This window comes from Dermochelys coriacea, chromosome 1, assembly GCF_009764565.3.
Source record: "Dermochelys coriacea isolate rDerCor1 chromosome 1, rDerCor1.pri.v4, whole genome shotgun sequence".
NCBI lineage: Eukaryota > Metazoa > Chordata > Testudines > Dermochelyidae > Dermochelys > Dermochelys coriacea.
The window spans coordinates 79,399,167-79,415,431 of record NC_050068.2 but is presented as its reverse complement, the minus strand read 5'-3'; the positions used below and the strand labels follow the sequence as shown (position 1 = coordinate 79,415,431).

Here is a 16,265-nt window from a genome sequence, read left to right as displayed (position 1 = left end):
ATCTCTGTTAAAGGTTCTGAACAGATGGGGAACAAATTAAGTCTGATAAATTTTGAGGAATATATAGAATGTTTTGTGAAATAGGAAAAGATTCTTTCGGAAAGACATGAGGGCAGGAGACGGGTCCTAGAAATGTCTTAATGATTGAGAGAGATTCTGTGGGTTTGAATGGACAGGAATCCAATTAAAAAAAATTGTATCTCACTTCTGGTCATTCTTGTTTTGATTGCAGTAGGTCATGTATTTAGATTTCAAAAAAACTCTTTTTAAACTAAGTTGCTGATCACTGCACATACTGCCTTCAGGAAGATGAGGCATAGGTATGTCCCTATTTAGAGCATATCCCTTTTTGGTCCTTATAGTGATCAGGGCCTTTTCCTAGAGTTCGTTGTATTTTTCCCTTCAGGGGATGGCATTTTTAATGCAGAAATTCTTTCTTGCCTCTGCCAAGAGGTAGCTTATTTTTTCTTGTCAAAAACATTGACGTGGAAGCAGGCAATTCTTTTTACTTGCAACAGATTTTTACGCTTCAAAATCTTTCCATTCTTCACTGCAGAAAAAGAGACCAGTGATGACTTTCCATAATGGAGCGAGGGCTTAATGGACTGTAAATCTCACTGTATAACTCCTGAGATGATGGAACTGTATTACACAGATGTAAACATACGATAGACTGTACATTTGAGGCATACTCTGGTTGCAACCATGCTGGATTGGAATGTAAAAAAATGCATGTAATGCACGTGTATAAAAATCCCAAACATTTATAGCTTCTATTTTATAATCCATGAATGCCATCAAAATTTAAGATAAAATTTCATATGTTTTTTCCTTGCAGATAACTTTTATTTAATATTTGAACCCATTGCATAGCATGCTAATTAAAAAAATCAGTGAGTGAATTTAATGCTCTGAAATCAAAGGATAGATTGAATTAGAAAAAGATACATAGTACATAGTTATTATGTGGACTTTTTTATGTAGCACTTTATAGCACCTCACTGTTCACCTGCAGGATCACGGCTATTTTTTCCAGTCTTCTCTTAAACAATTTATTTAATCTTACTATGAAGAACAAAACTTGGGATAAAATGGAACACTCTCATTCCTGCAGGGAGCTAGCAGAATGCGAGGACGTCTGGGCAGCATGGACAGCTTTGAACGGTGCAGCAGCCTTACTTCTGACAAGGTATGTAACAAAATTAAGTAAAACTGGAATGTGCTGTGATTAATGCTGAAGCATAGTAACACAGCAACTCTCCTTCTTTGATTTCAAGGTGGCCACATAAAGAACGTATGTATTTTGCAAAGTTCAAGTAAGATACATCTACAGTGGAGGATAATCCTCCCTGTCCATTGTATGTATATTATTTCAGTTTTCTAAACCACATTATTGTTAAACTCAAACTTAAAGAATATCTTGCTGTTTTTCATTTATGCTGGCTGTTTATTTTTTAAACTTCATGTAACTTGCTTTTGTGATCAAACTAAATCAAGGAATTTATAGTCTGTTTCTGCTTCATAAATTTTCAGAGGGATGTTTAAACTAAAAAGAAAACACAATTAAAAAAAACTATTACTTTTTTTCAAGTAAAAAAAGGTGCTTTTACCACGTTAAAATGGTGAATGCAAAACTAGCTAACAGTCGCCATTGTTAAAAAAAAATGTACATAAAGATGTTGAAACACAAATCATTTTTTACTGAATAAAAGAGGCTTGAATCTTTTTTTAAGTAGTTAAAAACCCCATGTGTAATGCCAGTTTTGTTCACTTTAATTTTATTTCCTGTTTTTAATGTCTTTTTCCTTTTACCTCACACAACATTTGAATGAATGATAGTTTTTCCCAGGAGAGGGAGGATCCATAACAGCTTTTATTATTTGATTTTCCTGCTGCTGTTACTTGGAATCTGGCTGTGTAGTAATAATCTTTTTTCCAGGATATTGCTTTGACAGTACAGGAAATATGTTCATGTTATGTCGAGGAAGCTAGTATAAACCAGCTTCAGCTGTGATACTTTCTTTTTCATGAAAGAGCTAGAAGTCTAGCAGTTGCAATTGTTAGTAGCCAAAGGGTGTTCAAGAGAGGAGCTTCTGGTCTATTATGAATACTTTGTGTACACTCTCTTTGTTGCTTTAAAAAGGACATTGCTATTTCAGAGCTAATTATCAAAGGATGTCTGGTGTTGGTTGCACAGCTGATAATTAGCATACAATAGGCCGTGACCAAGAAAGGGAGAGGCTTTAGTCCTTCCAGACCCTTGATGAGCTGTAGGATTTGTTCAGTTATGTTACCAGTTGTACAGTGCAGGGGAGAAAGTGTCACTCCTATCTGATTTCCTTTCAGGACTGTTCACCCGGGGATTCTCCTCCGGCCACTCCTCCAGCTTCCCCCGTGTCCTCGGTCTGGCAGCCATTTCCCGAAGAGGACTCTGATTCTCCTCAGTTTAGAAGGCGTGCACATACTTTCAGCCATCCAACGTCCAGTGCCAAGAAGAGGATTACTTTCCAGGACGGGAGGTCCCAGAGTGTTAAGTCTCCACTTCTGAGACAGAATTCTATAGAGCAGAGCAGGTGAGTTTTCAGAACTCTTCTGATGGGGAAAAATGGAATGAAATGAATAATATAAATAAGGCCTATCCATGCATTTAAGCCACAGTTGTTAATGTTCACATAGTCTGCTTGTGCAAGTGTTTTTAGATTTTTCTAAATAATTATATTCAGAAAATTTCTCCACAGCTAAAGTACTTGTTGCTGTACCCCAGTCAATACACAGACAATAATTAATTGACCAAAGAGCCAGTTCTCATCTCAGCTCTGTGGCCTTGGGCAAACCAGTTAACCTTTTTGGCTGTCTGCTTTAGAGAATTTTAGGGAGTGGGAAATTCCCGTCAGTTCAGCTTCACAGGTGGCCACACAGCAGGAGCTCTAATGTAGGCAAGGCTCTAGTGCCTTCCATTGTCTCCCACCAGGTCAGTTAAACCTCCTGAGGAAAGGGTTGTAGGAATTCAGTACTACCACCACATTGTGAGACTCCTCAGCTATATTTAACTTTTTTGAGGGAATAACATGTATAGGTTCCATAGTGCCCTTTCCCAAACATCTCCCTTTTAAACTCTTTTTTTTCCTTTTACTCTGAAGACCTTGGGAGGTTGCTCCCATAGGAGACAATCATGGCTCCTTCATTTTGGTCAGAAGGAGCTACCACAATTCTTTTCCAGTTCTTCTTGAATACTCCTTTACTCTCCCCATGTCCAGTAGTGAGCATACAAGCGCAACATCACTTAGTCTTTCTTTGCTTGCTTAGGCCCTAGACCAGTGGTGGGCAACCTGCGGCCCGCGGGCCACATGCAGCCCATCAGGGTAATCCATTGGAGGGCCACCAGACAATTTGTTTACATTTTCCCACAGCTCCCAGTGCCTGTGGTTCACCATTCCTGGCTAATGGGAGCTGTGGGAAATGGCAGCCAGCATGTCCCTGTAGCCCGCGCCACTTCCGGCCAATGGGAGCTGTGGGGAATGGTGAACTGCGGCCACGGGAGTTGCTGGCAGCCGTGCAAATGTAAACAAACTGTCTGGTGGCCCGCCAGCGGATTACCCTGATGGGCCACATGTTGCCCACCACTGTCCTAGACTCTGATTCCTCTTACCTGGTAGCATTCTTTTCCCAAACTACTGAGGTGGCCTCTTCATTTTACACGTGTTTACATTTTTAGAAATATATTTTTAAAAATCATGTTGGGTGAAATGGTAGCAATTTTTTTCTATTCAATATGCTTATTAAAATGACGAGGTTAATACCACAAGTGACTCTCTTACTTATGGAGTTGATTCTGTTTCATATAGAGGTGCGGGGGAGGACAAGAAAAAGAAGCTTTGAAATGAGTTCATCAGAATGTTGTTATCCCTGTGTTTGGCAGATAAGTTTAGTATTTTTTTTCACTGACCAAGATGGTGTGTGCAGACAGGAAACCTTAGCAATTAGTATTTAAAGACTTGTTGACTTCACTGCTTTGCAATAGTCTTCAAGAAGTCACTGATTTAAGTTGCATGATCAGCAAGCTTCCAGTCAAAACAACAGCTTCACAACAACTTGATCTTAGGTTGTTCTTCCTTTCTGTCACAGAATGAGTATCAACGAGAAATATTTATATCAAAGCAACTGAAATGATTCTAATATGTCTTCAAATAGGTTTTTATTTTTTCCTTAATTATTGAAATGTTATGCGATTGTCTTCTTTGTAACATATATTTAGGATTTGAATTTTCCAAAATTTTTGAAATTGGTGTTGAGTAATTAAGTAGTAATTTCTACAATAATCTTGCACTTTGAATTTTCTGAAAAAGTTTTCACCTTTAAATGTACTGAGAAAATATTCTTCTGAAACTTCTCTATAATGTGTTCACTTTCCTAGTTCGTTCCCACTCTAATCTTTTTTGGTATTTTTTATTTATCAAAGCAAGTTTTGCTATAAATGTGGAACCACTGAAGTACATTACAAACACTGGGTATTTCTCTATCTTGTTGAAATTAACTAAAACTAAAGAAATAAGAGATTTTCTTGGCTGCCTATTCTTTAGTTTCATTTTGGTGTCTCTAATTTCATCATAATGCAATAATTTGATTAATTTATTAGACCATTTTTTCCCCCAATTTATATCCTGTACAATTCTATTGACTTCGTTGGGGACACAGTCAGTGTAAGTCAAGGCCGCAGCTGGCGCAATATTTATATCAGTTGTAGCTATTTTAATTGTGTAACCTGCACACTTAGATACATTTGCTACATTTTGTCTTATTGCGTGCACTCAGTCCTGTGCCTGTAGCTCGACGACGATATCGTAGTGAGAGTGGACTTCCCTCTTCCTTCTCTGCCCCCTCTTTCCTGAAAAGCTTTTACCAGAGCTCAGGGAGGCTGCTCCAGCAGTCTGAAAATGACCTTTCCAAGAGGTGAGAGGACTGTCTTATGCCTGCAGTGCAGCGTGTTCTTCAGTGCAGCTGGCTTATGACATGGAGTTGTCAATTAAATGGCATTTTGGTGTTTTGAAACATGTCACTTCTTGTGCTAACATTTTTCTAACAGATTTTCTCAATAGTTGATCTGAATTGATGAACTGACTGTAGAAATGCTCATTAAAAGTAACAAGGCACATCCGATTCCAGGGGGTAACCACACATAGTTACAGTTGTCGTAGTGCTGCAAAACTACTGCGTTGATTTGTAATACCAGTACATGAGGCTTTCTGTGAGCATTTTACCAATTTAATTTCTCCTTTCTGTGTTTTGTGGGACAGCATGGAAAGTGTCATTGGTTGGCTAACCACCAGCATGAATCATTCTGTAAAGCTTTAAAATGAAGGGAGAGAACCATGGAACATACATAATATGCTAGTCCTTTGCTAACATGCAGCCTTGATATGTGTGGTAGAAAAGGGGGTACCTTGTTGTTTACAGTGTTTCATTCAGTAATTAATCAAATCCCTCTCTGCTAGATGCTTCACAAACATATCATGGCCCTGAAGGGTTTACAGTCTAAAAGAGGCAAAAAGAGGATGCTGTGGGAAGGCCACATAAGTACCTAGATAGACCAAACAAACAAAACCTTAAGCTTGCAAACATAGAGCCTGATTCAGGAGAGCATTTAAGCAAATTCTTCAGTGTTTTCCTGAATCAGAGCTGTAGTGATTGAGATATTGGTCTCGCACTCTGATTCCATGATTTTTGCAGCTGCTTTTTAAAAACAGACTCCCTTTCTTCTCCCAGTCCCTCTTCCAATCAGCCTTTAGTGCACTCCACTACTTATTGGCTTTTCTTCTGTCACCCTGCAGTCTGTTGCAATAACTGCTGATTCCCCTTGATATGGGGAAGAAACCATTCTCCTGTTGGGGCCATGACAGGGGCTATCTTGACTGTCCATCCCCCACCTTCCTCCGCTGCACATGCACCAATGTCTATCAGTTGTTGTCTTAGATGGTTTGTCAAATCCCGATCTGAAATTTGTCAGTCTGCAGACAGAATGTTTATGCATAAATGTCCAGTCATGTGATACATAAGGGGAAGTTGCTTTTAAAGTTTTTTTGGGGTGTCTAAAGGAAATAATATTCCCACTTGCTTTCTAATGAACTTGCAATCACTCATTTAAATTAGGTTATAAACTGTGGGGGGCAGGGACGCTATCCAGTTGCATATCTATCCAGTTCCGACATAGAGAGGCCCTGATCCTGAGTGAAGCTTCACAATACCGACTACAATGCCATCATTTTACCTTCATTTATTCTAGCATAGAGTTTTTTTCCAATAATATATTGGTCGGGTTAATTAAAAGTGAAGGAAGTGCCTTCTTCTCATAAGACTCAGAATCCTACTTCTATTTCACTGCAGTAGATTGATTTGGGAGTTATAACTTTGTTAGACAATAGGTGTCAACAGTCATCTACATTTGGTTAATGCTGAGGAGTCTCCATAAATCCCACAATTCTACCACAAAGTGGAAGTATTTGTTTATCACTTTATATTTACAGGGTCCTGCCTTTCTGTCTATAAACATAATGCAGGCCTGCCCCAGACTTACTAAGGATAAACACGTGTGGTTCTGGCAGTTGGGGAAGGGTGAATGTTAATTCCACACAGAGTGAGATACGGTCATTGCCAAAAGTCAGTTTTTATTTTTCTGTTATGTTGTGGGCCAGAATCTAATCTCAATAATGCCAGTGTAAAAAAAGGTTTCAGAGTAGCAGCCGTGTTAGTCTGTATTCGCAAAAAGAAAAGGAGTACTTGTGGCACCTTAGAGACTAACAAATTTATTAGAGCATAAGCTTTTGTGAGCTACAGCTCACTTCATTGGATGCATCCGATGAAGTGAGCTGTAGCTCACGAAAGCTTATGCTCTAATAAATTTGTTAGTCTCTAAGGTACCACAAGTACTCCTTTTCTTTTAGTGTAAAAAAAATCTCCATTGAGGTCAATGAAGTTGTTTCAAATTTACACTAGTGTAATAGATCAGAATGTGGCCCTCTGTCTCAAAATCTGTTTTTGTAAAACACCACTTTTTGAATAATACATTAGATAAGGATCTTGTGCACTGTAGTGTGGAGTTTTTTAAATGAAAATTAGTGGTTAATCCTAGCAACAGGTTTTATCTCGTTTGTCTGTCTGTCTGTCACTATAAACAGACAGTGGAGAAAAATGCAGAGGTTTTATTAGAAAATTCTGTACTGATGGTGTTTCATCTGCATTACTTTGAGCTCTGCAAAAAGTAATCCTGTTCTTTCTATTCCTCTTTTTTTTTTTTTTTTTTGATCTAGAGCGTATGTTTGTGAAGATGAGATATCTCAGTGTTTAGGCAGTTAAAATTGAGTGATGATAAAGTAGCTATATAATAATCAGCAGTCACCCAAACATTCAAATCCATATAATTTGGCTTGGTTTAAAGAGAATTAAGTGCATCATCCAAATGGTGTTCTCTTTCTACATTAAATTTTCTCTGATTCACATTACTGTGAAACTACCATAACATGCCATCAGATTGAGGCATGAAAGAGGAAGTTCACATCTTTCTTGTGGTTTGATTGATAGATATAGATATAGATATAATTTTTTTTTTTTTTTTTTTTTTTTTTTTTTTGCTGACAACTTTCTGTCTTGACAGGTTCACGTAGCAAGTCGTCTGCTTTTTTTTTTTTTTTTTTTTTCTTTCTTTCCTGGGATGTCTGGAAACTTCATATTTAAAAAAAAAACAAAAAAAAAAAAAAAAAAAACCACCAGGTTGTGTAATACAACAGTTCTTTGAAAGGCAAAAAGCTGTAGATTTTGTTTTAACTTCTAAGGCCCTTAATTTTAACTTCAAAACACTTGTATCTTTTCACAAACCTGGCTGTTTTAGTAAGAGAGATCCTTGCAGAGATCAATAGGAGTTTTTCATGTATATCTTTTTTTCCATATTAAGATGCAGTATGCTCTGATACAGATTTTGGAACCTTTGAAGGCTTGTTCACAACACCTAGTGGTTAATGTAGATGTTGGTGGGGAAATTCTTGTTTGTCTTCCCCTTGTGCAATTTGAGGTTTCATGTAAATTATATGTAGCTTGATTTTTGTGTGTGTGTGTGTGTATGTGTGTGTGTGCACGCGTGCTACTGGCAGTTCTGCTGCAACTCTTAATGGGCAGCAGGAGTGTGTGTCAGCTTACTTTTCACAGAGCTAATTTTAACAGCTATGTTTGATTTATAGTAGTTGGATGGGTTTATTCAAATACAATAAATACCAGTTAAACTGTACAGCTGTTAGGTAAAAAGCAGCCCTGCTTAAACTGTGCAGCTATTTTAGGTGGTACCAAAGTGAGATTTAAAGATACACAAATGTGATCCTCCGAGTATTTTGTTTTCCACATCTTCATTGCAATACCCATAGTCAATTTAAAAAAAAAAAAATGTACTGAGGTATTAGAGACCTAATGTCTGTTTCCCACAACAAACCTATCTCATTTTAGCTGGACAATGTGCGTTCTTTGTGAAAGTATCTTGGTGATAATTACTGGCTTTTACGAAAAAACATTAGTGTTCGTTAAGCACTTTGGGCCAGATTTTAAAAGGTATTTAAGCGCCTTGTGAGATTTTCAAAAGCAGCTTGGTGCCGGACACTATCCCAACACTTTTTTTGAAAATTTCACTAGGCACCTGAATACCATTTAAAAATGTGGCCCTTTTTAGAATAAAATGTGCTACGTTATTGGAAGTACTGTATTAAAATGCCATCATTAGGACAAATCCTTTGGTCCTTATCCACATCTTATTCTGGCATACTTCAAACTTGGTTTCATTAGAAGACTGAGTAAGGCTCTTCAGACTTTTCCCATTGTTAACAGGGTTTGTCCATTAACAGGTATTGTAGCTTCATTGAGACAATTCCTGAGTGATAACGAACACCCTCAACTCTGCCTTAGTCAATGGATGTTGCTAGAGCTCGGAACCTCTCAGAATTCAATATGGAAAGATTTTGCTTGCAGTGGTAAACTACTTTCTGCCCAAGTGCAAGTTTAGGGTGGAATTTGTACTCCGAGCTCTTTTTGTTTAAGACTATTTTTAGTTGTTAACAGGGTGGGGGTGAGGGTGTTTTAACTGACTGTTTAAAATAACCCCCTTGAAGCTTGAAAGCAAAATCCAGTTTTTCATTTAAATCTTGTTTCCTACATCTCAGGAATCTTTGGTTGGTTGTTGTAGGGTTGCTCCTCATGGCTAGACTATTGACGTGGATTCTTATTTTTTCTGTGCAAGACACGAATAGTTACATGGACTTTGCAACAAGGAAAGAAGTTAATTCCAGTTTAGAGCTCACCAGTTTAAATTGTGTCCCAGCTGCAGCATGCTGTTTTACCTGTTGTGTGTTTTGACTGGCTACCAGTGAGTTATCAGTGTTTAAATTTAGTTAGTATGCTTTCCAAATCTTTGAAATATTTTATTGCTAACAATAAACTATTAGTGCTCTAGCAACTAAGAAAAGCAAAGGATTTAGGAGCAATCTCTGAACAAAATAGCAGCAGAAAAATCCTCTTTCAGAATAAAGATAACTGACAGCAAATATAACAAAAAGATTTAAACTGAGGGAGGAATACTTTATTTCTTAACCTTATGCCAGCCCAAGTCAAAGAATTTAAATTCCATTTGATCATTTGTACTGGATTCGGGATTGTTTGTCTATTTAGTTTTCAAACAGCAAAGCAGGTTCTCTGTTTACCCAACTGCTATTTAGTTAGTTGCATCAAAGAAAAGCAGAAGTTGAAGTGAAAGCAAATTGAAGAAAATGCAAATCTTGACATGAACAGCAAGAGTAAAGAGTTACTCCTGGGTCAGTCGTAATGAAGTGATTTAAGTACAAAAAATTTCAGATAAGTATTGTAATTCAACATGATCTTATGTCTTGGTAGAGCAATCTTGGGAGTGTACTTTAAAGATGTATTTTGAAAGTAAGCTTTAAATAAGTGAAGAACAGTTTGTATATGCAGTTAAATGAAAATAAGCAGTAAGTTACAAAGTGTGTCGTACATAACAGCTGTCTCAAGAAGCTATCTAGTTTTCAACATAGCATGTACTGTCTAGCATGTAGTATCTAACAAAGAGGTAGCAGATATACTGGTGTGCTTTAATATAATATAGTTGTAGTTTGCCAAAATGAGAAAATGGGTTATTGATCCTTCAGACAGATACTTGAAAACTTTCCCATAAAGCATGTCTTAAAGCTCTAGTTAATGTACAGTATTCTACATTCTGTTTTTTACAAGGCAACTATCTTCGCATTATGTTCTGGCTGTTGAAAAGTTTTAAAGTACAAACTGATAAATGTCTGAGGCATTTCATGGTATTTCTAATTTCATTTTTTGGGTTATATATATGCAAAAGATTTCGGTATTAAGGATCAAAGAGTATTTGTTCAGCAGCTTTACTGAGAATGATCATTCCTTATTTAGAGTTGAGCTGCGAAGAGAGTGCCTAGTAGAAACAGAATGTAGAATACTGTACTGTATATTAACCAGAGCTCTAAGTCATGCTATAGGGAAAATGTTTTAGCAGGCAATGACTACCACATACAAACATGCTTCACCTTGCCAGAAGCCTTGTTTGTGCTTGCTAGACACAGAAAGGACTATTATAAGCAAAATCCAAAACTGTTTTTTTTTTTGATGGAGGCAGAAAGAGTCAACATATCAGAATTTTTTAAAAATTTGTATCTTACATTAGTCAGTTACATTTTTAGGGATCTCTTTTCATTTGCATGACTTCCAAATTGAGCTCTTTATGTATGGAACCTTTACTATGGAACCTTTACTATGAGAATGCACGCTGAACGTTTTTAACGAGGAAATTGTTCAGATGCCAGAGCAACATCCATGTTTTTAGTTCAGCTGTTTGCAGTATTCTTCAACCCTTTCCTTTCTAGCAATTCTACTTTTTGGCTGTTTAACAGTTTATACTGTCAGATATTACCTACCTATGTTGGAAAATCCAGTGCATTTTAATTGCATGTACAAATCCCTGCGTACCTACGTGTGGATGGGCAATTATTATTACATAGCATACAGTTGCAGTTTTAGTTTTACTAGTGCACATGTTATGATACAACAAAAAGAACTGGAGTGGGGGCAGGGGAGAGGGAGTATAGGGAAGGAATTCCATAGCTTTTGAAGTAATTATAAAATACCCCTTCTCGAAGCAACTTGTTTTCAATTCATGTTGAAAAATGCAACAAATCTTTTTTTCCCCTCCCTGTGTTCTATGAAAAGTTTCTTCCTAACAGATGCTTATTGACTAAGCATAATCTGAAATTAGAACTACAGTGATCACCCTTAGTGTTTTTATGAGGAGGGATATGACAAGAACCTCTATAACCTTTCCAGCCTGTAGAAATGTTTGCCTTGTAAGGCCCAATGGTACCCTCCTGTGATAAAGCCTTGGAAGACTCCTTTGAATTTTCCCCTCAGGTAGACATTCAGTTTGATGGATCACAGGTAAGGATAGTGCTTCCCAACCCTGGTAGCTGCAAAGACCTGGCACTTCAGTTCTCCATGCTCGTGGCTGGCCTGTTACTGCCCCCATGGCAGCAGAGTCTCTGGAGCCATACTGCCATCAGTAGGGCCCTACCAAATTCATGGTCCGTTTTGGTCAATTTCATGGTCATAGGATTTTAACAATTTCATGATTTCAGATGCTTAAATCTGAAATTTCAGGGTGTTGTAATTGTGGGGGGTCCTGATGCAAAAGAGGGTTTTTGGGGAGGTTACAAGGTTATTGTAGGGGGGTCAAGGTATTGCCACCCTTACTTCTGCATTGCTGCTGGCAGCAGCGCTGCCTTCAGAGCTGAGCGGTCCGCGACGCATTTTTCACAGATGTGAATTTGGTAGGGCCCTAGCCATTAGCATCTATATCTATGCATGAACAACTTCTCCCTCTGAGGGGAGCTGGGAGTTAATGTTTGGCTGTCCACTGAGTTCAGAGTGGGGCGACTATAGTGGTGTTGATCCTCTGACCTCCAGCATGCATCTGCCTAACCTAGTTACTAAAATTTTGGGCTAGTACACATCTGAAGTAACTCCTCTGAAATTAGCTAATCTGGATTTTCATTAGTGTAACTGAGAGCAGATTCCAGCCCACTAGGCCTAGATACTGAATTGAATGTTTTTAGCAATACCTAAGATAGTTGTATAGAAATCTATCGCCACATACTTGAAAGTTTGGGAATATATGGTAGAGCTGGTATGACTATTTCTGCAACCAGCTCGGCCAGCTTCTGGTTCCATCTGCTCATCTTAGTGGTGGAGCTTATAAATAACATTTAATGTTTATTTGAGGTGTGGGTTACCCTATAATACATCCTTACATGCCTTTCAGATCAGACTTTAAATTTAGGTCCTCTTAGCTCAGAGAGGCAAACTGTCAAAGTAGAATTTAAGAAATTCCAAGGCACTCTATTTTATGGTTTGTTTGTTTGTATTTTATTTGAGGGATTAATACAGAAAAAATACCCTACACTTTTTTTAAATAGCCACTTGTATCCCATTGTATGCTTCAAGCTGTGTGCATAAGTCTGACACCAACTATCTCTACAATAGTCAATTGTTTTTGGAAAAGGAAATGAGGAACTAAGATAGTCATTCAGAATTACAGGTGAATTTTGGAAGATAATGCAAAATTACCAACTTTATCTTAAGTGTGCAAGGATGTGAGACTTATTGTGTGAAGTGCATAATGGTAGCCATGTTTGTCTACAGAGAAACAACCAGTGAAGCACAAGTAACTCATCACATTGTACATACTGAAGGTCAGAAAGGTGCGATATTAAACCATAGACTAAAATGTGCTGTAGCTATTTCTCCAACTCTAATTTTTCTATGCATATTAAATACTGTAAATAAAACACTGGTGATGTTTCGCTTGTCTTCTCAGTCACTTGCCCCAGAATTGTATGTCCCCAAACTGCATCCCCCTTCTGAGGGCTTGTGCTAGAATAATGGTTTTGCTTTGATCATTTGTATAAAGAATTATAAAAAGGAGGGGTTATGCTTCTTTTCTTGTTCTCAAGGTTACATTTTTGTAAGCTTTGTAATGATTGAGCTTTATGTTCTAATGCATGATGCAAACATTTGAATAAATGTAAATAGTGGTTGTAGTTTGCATCCTTAGTAATTCCTCTATACCAAATTAATAAATAGACCCAAATCCTATTGCTTTACCTGCATGACTTGTCCCTTTGACACTCTCATAAAGTGAGCAGATTTTGGCCCAAAATGAATTGTACCTTCTGCAGTTACATGTCATGATTTTCAGACTACTCTTTTCATCACCTCATTTAGATTAGTATTCACATAACATTCTCTGTAGTTGTATATAATAGAAATGGTATTCCTTCTTTTATTATCCACAGAAAATGTGTAAGGCAACTATTGGGCCACAGAAAGATAAAAACTGGGATTTTTTCAGTATTATTTTGGTAGGATGTGACACTAGCTAATCCAAAAGCCAATCCTAGCTTTTACAATGGATCTTTGTTCAGCTTACAATATTCAATACGAGAGTTGCCCAACTGGTGCTAAATCTCTGTATGTACCCAATCTATCCTGTTTTTTGTTTTGTCTGCCAATTTATGGACTGCAGGTTCAACAGACTTAAATGGGGTCCTTCTGTTCAGATGATAAACCACATAATCATTTTGTTTTTAAAGTTCAGTAAACTGAAGTTTTCCAAAGACCAGAACTGGCTCTGATGAAGGTACATATTTGTGACCTTGATTCAGCATGTTGCTTAGGGCAACATAGCTAACATAACTGTAGCTTTTAATATGACATGGTCTATCTCACTTGCATGCTTTCTCTTTTTTACCAGTTGAGAGGTCAGAGATGCTGATTACAATTGGCAAATTGTTGTAACATTCCATTACAGACTTGCTTCCTAAATATCATAGTGATCACTTGATCCGTCAGCCCTCCCTTTTCTATAGGTCCAGGAGTCTGTAGCAGCAATACCCATGGAGGATTAACAAAATTATATAAGTTCTGTAGGTCCTGGGGGCATGAAAAGTTCTGGTTCTTTTAGAACTCTCCTGCCAAAAGCTGCATCTGTAGATGCAATGTTCTGTAGTGTCCTGACAACCCATCATGATAAAGTTGCAGCCTTGCAGTATTCCTCATTTGATACTTTCAACCTGTCTTCCTGATGCATTGTCATCCCACTGGTTGAGCATGGAGTGATAATTACCTGTAATGTTGCCCTGCTAGCTTTGTAAACCTCTAAAATATACCCTTTTAATTTTATCTTAGTATTGAGGCTTTGGTTGTCTTCTTTCCCCAGACGGCAGTGTGGGGTAAAGCACTGTAAAAGGACTGCAGACTTTCTATAACCCAGAGTCCTATGCAGGTGTTCTTTGAGAAACTCCAGTGAATGCTACCCACCTTCTTTAGGGACAAATATCTCAGATTCTTATATATCACAGATCTGAGGTGCTGCAACTTAACTCTATTAGAGTACATGGTAATCCTCTGGCAGGCACAGGCAAATCTCTGGCATCCCCCTTTTAGAGGACTTCCATATAGTACAGAAATCCCATCACTTCTTTGAGATGAATGGTCCATTTTACCCCTTCTTCCTCTGCTGAATGTGTTCCAGCAGCCTATTCCAGGAGTGTAGTCATATCTCTGTGGTTAAGGGTTGTCTCAGGTCCATTTGGGGATGGCTGGTGCTATTTGTCCTCATCAGCTGCTACTGGGTGCTTTGTCCAAGCAGTGTTCTGCCTAAATAATTAGGATTGGTAAAGATTTGTTTGATTTGTACATCTGCCTTCAGCAAATGAAGCTGTAGGTGTCTGCAGGCCAGTGTAACTGCCACATGCTAATCCATGGAAGGAGTGCAGGGATGGATCAGTTGCAACAGAGTCAGCCAAGATTTTTTTTTTTTTTTTTAGGAACAGAGTTGGATATAGTCACTGCCCTCATGGATTCAACCAGTGGTTTGTTTGGTTCAGTGTCCTGAGCAAAATTTTCAAATAATGAAACTCAACAGGACTTGAGTTCCTACTTGACTTAAGTGCTTTTGAAAATTTTACCCCTTGTCTCCAGCAATGGCCAGTGCCAGATGCTTTAGAGAGAGGTGTTTAAGCACCATAGTGGACAATTATAACTACCTCATCTAAGTTCCTTCTAAGCCGTGCAGCTGCCTAATAAGTGCCACGCAGGCGCTCAAGGCTGCAGCAGGGAGAGGTGCCTCTCACCAAGCCCCGAACCTGCTGCGACGCCCCTCCCCCGGTCTCAGCCCTGATCCAGCTCAGCCCTGGACTAGCCGGGGGACAGGTGCCCCACCCCGGCCCAGACCTGCTGTGGCTGGGGGACAGGCGCTTCCTCCCCTGCCCAGATGCTGCTGTGGGGAGAGAGCTGCGGGGGGGGGGGGGGCGGGAGTCCCCTCTCCCCACTGTAGCACCAGGGAGCCCCACTGCACCCAAGCCCCTCATCCCTGGCCCCACTCCCAGAGCCCACACCCCCAGCTGGAGCCCTCACCCCCCTGCACCTCACCCCTCTGTCCTAGCTGTGAGTCCCCTCCCACACTCCGCCACATGAATGTACACCAATATGGAGATGATGTGTCACACATAACAAAATTCATTCTGCACGTGGGTGGGGAAAAATTAGAGGGAACACTGTACCTCACAGGGGAACGTTTCCTTCTAATCTCCTGCTCCACCTTGCTCTCTGTTGCCTCTTCCTCCATCAGTATTATCTGCTCAGCCAGCTTCCTGTGGCCCATTTCTACGTGCCAGTTGGAGGTGAGATCAGTCTCCTTTGGAGCACTGCGACAGGATCTCTCTCCCCTGCTTTCCTGGCCTCTGCTTCTTTTGTTGGGAATGCTGGTACAGAATGCAGACTCCCCCTTTAGTGTGAGGCAGCGAGGGGGAGCACTCTCTAGTTGTCCCCTTGTTCCCTGTCACTGTCAGCCGTCTCCCTGAAGAGTGGGAAGAGGGAATGATTCATGAGGGGGTTGCTGAAGCCATAAGCACTTCCACCTTTGGGCTCATGAGCCTGCTTACTTTTAGTCTGTCCTGCCAATTAAATGAGTTGTTGGGTTTTGTGCTCAAGCGACGTCCTCTCCTCAATGTGTTGCATTACATCCTCTTCAGGCTGAAAGGAAAACAAATTGCAGCCTTTTGAAGGCTGAATATTAGTTTATTTTCCTGCACTGGAATGTCTCTTAGTTTTTCAAATGGAATTTTGAAAAAAAGATGAGCTTTAAT

At 39.1% G+C, this 16,265-nt stretch overlaps 1 protein-coding gene across 9 annotated transcripts in view; it reads left to right on the top strand.

Annotated features, from left to right (window-relative positions):
• TBC1D4 (TBC1 domain family member 4) overlaps positions 1-16,265 on the top strand; it is a 157,215-nt gene that overhangs the window by 116,746 nt on the left and 24,204 nt on the right. For all 9 annotated transcript variants that reach the window (XM_038387806.2, XM_038387805.2, XM_038387812.2 and 6 more), the window contains exons 9-10: positions 1,115-1,189; positions 2,347-2,573. In XM_038387806.2, the coding sequence (XP_038243734.1) occupies positions 1,115-1,189; positions 2,347-2,573 (302 nt within the window). The remainder of the gene's footprint in view (positions 1-1,114; positions 1,190-2,346; positions 2,574-16,265) is intronic.